The 4,950-nt window shown below is 46.3% G+C and overlaps 1 protein-coding gene across 2 annotated transcripts in view; it reads right to left on the reverse strand.

Annotated features, from left to right (window-relative positions):
* Positions 1-458: 458 nt before the first annotated feature.
* Positions 459-4,950, reverse strand: part of gbp (glycogen synthase kinase binding protein) — a 7,596-nt gene continuing 3,104 nt past the window's right edge. The window contains exon 2 of one of the 2 annotated variants that reach the window (XM_029451885.1): positions 459-2,226. In XM_029451885.1, coding sequence (XP_029307745.1) covers positions 1,533-2,051 — 519 coding nt within the window. In that variant the 5' untranslated portion in view covers positions 2,052-2,226 and the 3' untranslated portion in view covers positions 459-1,532. Of the gene's footprint in view, positions 2,227-3,300; positions 3,569-4,950 lie in introns of those variants that run through there. The other variant, XR_003833721.1, reaches the window with a different exon arrangement.

Here is a 4,950-nt window from a genome sequence, read left to right on the forward strand (position 1 = left end):
CTTTAAACAACAGGGTCATAGGAAGGTCACGAGCTGCAGCGCCTACACTACAGGCCGAGTCCTTCCTTCTCCCAGCATCAGGTAGTAAGTGTGTTCAGTCCCAGTCTGCTTGTTTCGTGATCATCTGGAGGTCACACACACACACACACACACACACACACACACACACACACACACACACACACACACACACACACACACTCTCAGTAACAGAGAAGCAACAGCAGAGGGAGCTGCCAAAAACACAATGCAGGACTCTGAGCAAAACATGTTTTTCACTGCTGGTGTCAGGCCTGCTGTGATCCAGCACAGGAGGGGGGGGGGGCAGAGAGAGAGTGGGGGGGGGGGGTATTTATAGGCTGATAACGAGCGTGTGTCCTTCAAGACCACGTTGTCTAAACTCACAGGAACAGCATGAGCACACATTTACACATGGAGGACAAGCTTCCAATAAAACGGAGGTTTGGAAAACAAACAGATTTATTAAGACAGACCTGAATACTCAGGAACATCAGAGACTTCGTTACGAAGCAGTCGGCCATTTTTCTTTTACACAGAGAAGAAACAAACAACTCCCCGTCGGAATTCCAAAAAGGTGAAAGCACCACAGAAGTGTTGGCATCTGACCCCCCCCCCTAAACATTACAAACAGTTACACAGCACCCAAAGCCCCGTGGGAAAGGAGTCTCCTCTCCCATGAACCCCCCCCCCCCCCCACCCCACCCCACATGTTGTCCATGTTACGCTGAAACAGACAGGTCCAGGAGAGATGTGATGTGACAGCTGTCGTCCTGGAACATCTGCTTTTATAAATATTAGCTTGTGTCTCCGGGTCGTCTGGCTGAGGAGCTGCTGCAGGACACCCCACTGAGGGGGGGGGGTCACCTCTCTTCTCTGCACAGCAGCTATTAACACCCAGCATTAGATTGTAAACAAAATGGGACTAAACTACCCAACCCCCATTTTAACAGTCTGCCACAGCAGGGAATGGCTAGTCATGAGCAACCCCCCCCCCCCTCAAAAACACATGAACACAGCCCAGGATGGTAAATAAGAAATGAAAAAGACTTCCTGCCGTTGTGCACTGTGACTCATTCAGCACATAGAAGAACCCCCCCCCCCCCCATTGTTTAGGTTCCACAGGACCCCCCCCCCCCCCTTCACAGAATTACACACACATGCTCTGATGTGCATTTTCATTTGACATCACAGGGAGGATGACATAAGCCTTTAAAAAGGGGGGAGGGGGAAATAAACGTAATTTCTTGCCAATGAAAAAGGTCGGCAAAACGTGTTTCTGGTGTCCGGACCCCCCCCACCCCCCCTCCCGCGAGACATTCAAACATAAACAACTCGGCTCGTTAGCCGGGTGGCTAGCTAAGCTAACTGTTGTCCAACAAAACGTTACAGACAAAAAAATCGATGAAAATGGATGAAATTAGAAAAACATAGCTACCAATACTGTGACATTTAATTCTAAACAGTCTCAGTTTGTTTTGAGCCGGGCCCCCCCCGGGCCGAGCGGGGCTTCATCAGGACGGAACAGTGTCCGCCGCCTTCGGGAAATCTGCACAGTCTGCGGCCGAGAACTGCAGCCTCCTCACGGCCTCTTTAATCAGGTTCCCCGAGAGAATTAAGTCCTGCAGCAGCCGGTGCGGGTCGTCCTCCTCCGCGGGGATCCTCTTTCTGCTCCACGGTCGGATTTGGTCCCAGTCCTGGTCGCCGTTAGATCCGGGGATGTTATACGGGCTTGCCCGGCTGCTCCCCCGGTGTCCCCGGTTCCGGAGCCGCATGCAGCAGCCGTGGTGTTTCTGCGCGGGAGCTCCAGCGCTACCGCCGATGATGGCCGTCGGTTTGACCCCGCCGGTGCTGCTGCCGGTGAGCCCGTGCAGGCAGGACATGGACACGGACACGGTCTTCTTCTGGTGGCCGCTGCTATTGTTGTGGAGCTGCAGCGCTTCGCCGATTTTAGTCACCAGCGCGTCCACTTCTTTGGAGCCGACGGTGACGGACTGCTCCAGAAAGATGTAGTTCTCCTTCCGGCACGGCATCGCGGTGGAGGTCGTGCCTGAGTGTGTGTGTGTGTGTGTGTGTGTACGGAGAGTGTGTTGTGTTCCTGCGAGCCGCCGGGCTGCTCCTCGCTCTCACCACGCCACTCGGCAGTCACCAACAACCACAGTTCATTTGTAAACAATGGGTGACGCGTCCTGGACTGTACCATGTTCCCTGCAAGGGGGAGGGGAGTATTTTAAACAAAAATAAAGTACACAGCTACACATGATCCACCCATGAATCATGTTTTTACTTTTTATTAAATCTCACACTTCGCATTAAGTCTGTAACACTCTGTCATCTCTCAAAACTCTAATGTTACGGTATTTTACCGGTGTTGCAATTTCCCGCCTCAACCCGACCACGCCGCGTCGTTGGACTGCTCCCTTCAAATGTGTATTACATAACTCCTAACTGTCTGCTGCTGTCTGTCCATGCAAAACAAACAAAGCGATTTTTTTTACTAAACAAAATTCACGTTGAATCCCACTCACAATCTCTCATTGTGTCTGCACTTGTTTATTTATGAACGGGCACATGTTACAAATCAGTATATATGTTGAAAATCATCACAATATATTCTGTAAGCACCGAATCAAACACAGTGTTGCACCAAATTATGTGACCTGAGCAGGAATTTCAACCATAATGCCACGTTAAATATACTTTATATTTTTATTTCGATAGCCGCTGATACCACACATGGTGTCTCCGTGGTATCTCTAAAGAAAACTGATTTGACCTCATATATACATATTGAAATGGTCTCACATTTTGATACCAGTGGTGTTTAAATTTACACCTCACATATCAATCCTTTTTTTGGAATTCATGTAGTCACAGGATCTGACGGATCACAGATTTAGTTATACTAAGGTTACAGATATTAAAGTGCGGTTCTATCCAAAAAGAAGAATTCTAAGGTTCATGTTTGGTGGCGTCTATCAGAAATAAAATGTGTGATAAAGGACGATAAAACATAGGTCAAAGAACACATGTATAATGGTGATTCCTTTGTCAAAACAAACACTTGTATTTAATCTTATATCTATTCAAATCAGACACAACTCTGCAAACTGAACATATGTGATGTATACAGTCATATATCTGTGCCTGGACACCAAAAGTAGTCTTTAATAAGCTATATCTAACTGCATGGAGGCAGTAATAGTTGTCTGTGAACATGATGTGTAAACGTGTGGAGCTGGCCCCGGCACCCAGCTTGTCCACACTGACAATAGGAGTGGAAGGAGGGTGTGTATTTGTGGGAGAACACAGTGTACATTTCTGTTTCTGAGAAACAGCAGCCGGGCTAAACCTGATGCTCCAGTCAAAGAGCCCACATGCCCATACAAGGAGCTACTATTACTGCCACCATGTGGTGTGTCAGCCAATCAGAGGGCCCGGGCTGAGGTTTCCTGTGTGTCTCACGAGTCCAGTCATACTGGAATCAGTGAGGTTGTGGCAGTTGGGAGTGATACTAACATGTGAAAGCAAGATAAACTTTCATCACTTCCTGCAACACAAAACAACCAACACTTACATCTCCAAGTCAAAACAAGCAGTTTATAGCACACAGAAAATATATTACATTATGTACTATACATACACTGTGCTCCTTATATAATAATAATTATAAGAAGAAGAAAAAATGTAAACAAGTGCAAATATTGCACCGTAAAACCAAGCAATAAAACAAATGAAGGCATAAGAACAATTAAACATATAAAAAATAAGAATCAAACAAAGGAAGAGTGAAAGCGAATAAATACGTTTTTAAATGTTTTTAAATAAAACAATGTTCACAGAGCTTTCATCTCTCAAAGCCTTCGGGTCTCACTCTGTGTGTGTGTGTGTGTGTGTGTGTGTGTGTGTGTGTCTGTGTGTCTGTGTGTGTGTGTGTGTGTCTGTGTGTGTGTGTGTGTGTGTGTGTGTGTGTGTGTGTGTGTCTGTGTGTGTGTGTGTGTGTGTGTCTGTGTGTGTGTGTGTCTGTGTGTGTGTGTGTGTGTGTGTGTGTGTGTGCGTGTGTGTGTCTGTGTGTCTGTGTGTGTGTGTGTCTGTGTGTGTGTGTCTGTGTGTGTGTGTGTGTGTGTCTGTGTGTGTCTGTGTGTGTGTGTCTGTGTGTGTGTGTGTGTGTGTGTGTGTGTGTGTTCACAGAGCTTTCATCTCTCAAAGCCTTCGGGAGGGAATTCCAGCGATTTTTATTATTTGTGTGTTAGTATTAAATATTTAGTTTTAAACCCGCGGTTAAAGGTATTATTCATAACATTTTTATTTACAATTAAAATAATGTAAGCTTTTAGAAATGTGCAGAATAAAATGGTTTATTTATATATAATGAAGTACAAAGATTAGTTGGATCCAAAATGAACGTTTTGTTTACCTCTGTGTAAGATGTCTGACGGCTGGTTGCTGGCAGTGCTGTTGCTTACAAGGCCTGTGAGCCAATAGTATAACGGCGTTGGTGTCACATGGTATCTGTGTCGTCGGCGATCAAGAGTCTTAGTCGTTAGCAGTCAGAGGAGTACGATCAGGGGAACGTTGGGTCAACTGAAGGAGCCACGCAGAAGAGGCCCCTTTTCTGATTGGCCGGTAAGCTAAAGCTAATTGTTGCTAGACAGCTAACGTTTGTTAGCTAACTGGGAAGCTACACCGACACGGTTCATGGAATATGCAGGTTGTGCATCAAACTGGCAACGACGGGGAGATGCGCCATCTAGTGGCTGAATGTTGCCAATGTTACCAATTGACCTTTAACGTTTTGAACTGAAACGCAAGTACTTGGTTAGGTTTAGGAAAAGATGCATCCACCCGAACCTCCTCTCAATGCGGACTCTTTATACTACGTCACCTTAAATATGGGTGGTAATAAGCTGCTTGCACTGACAACCTATACGC

Source organism: Cottoperca gobio, chromosome 16, assembly GCF_900634415.1.
Source record: "Cottoperca gobio chromosome 16, fCotGob3.1, whole genome shotgun sequence".
Taxonomy (NCBI): domain Eukaryota; kingdom Metazoa; phylum Chordata; class Actinopteri; order Perciformes; family Bovichtidae; genus Cottoperca; species Cottoperca gobio.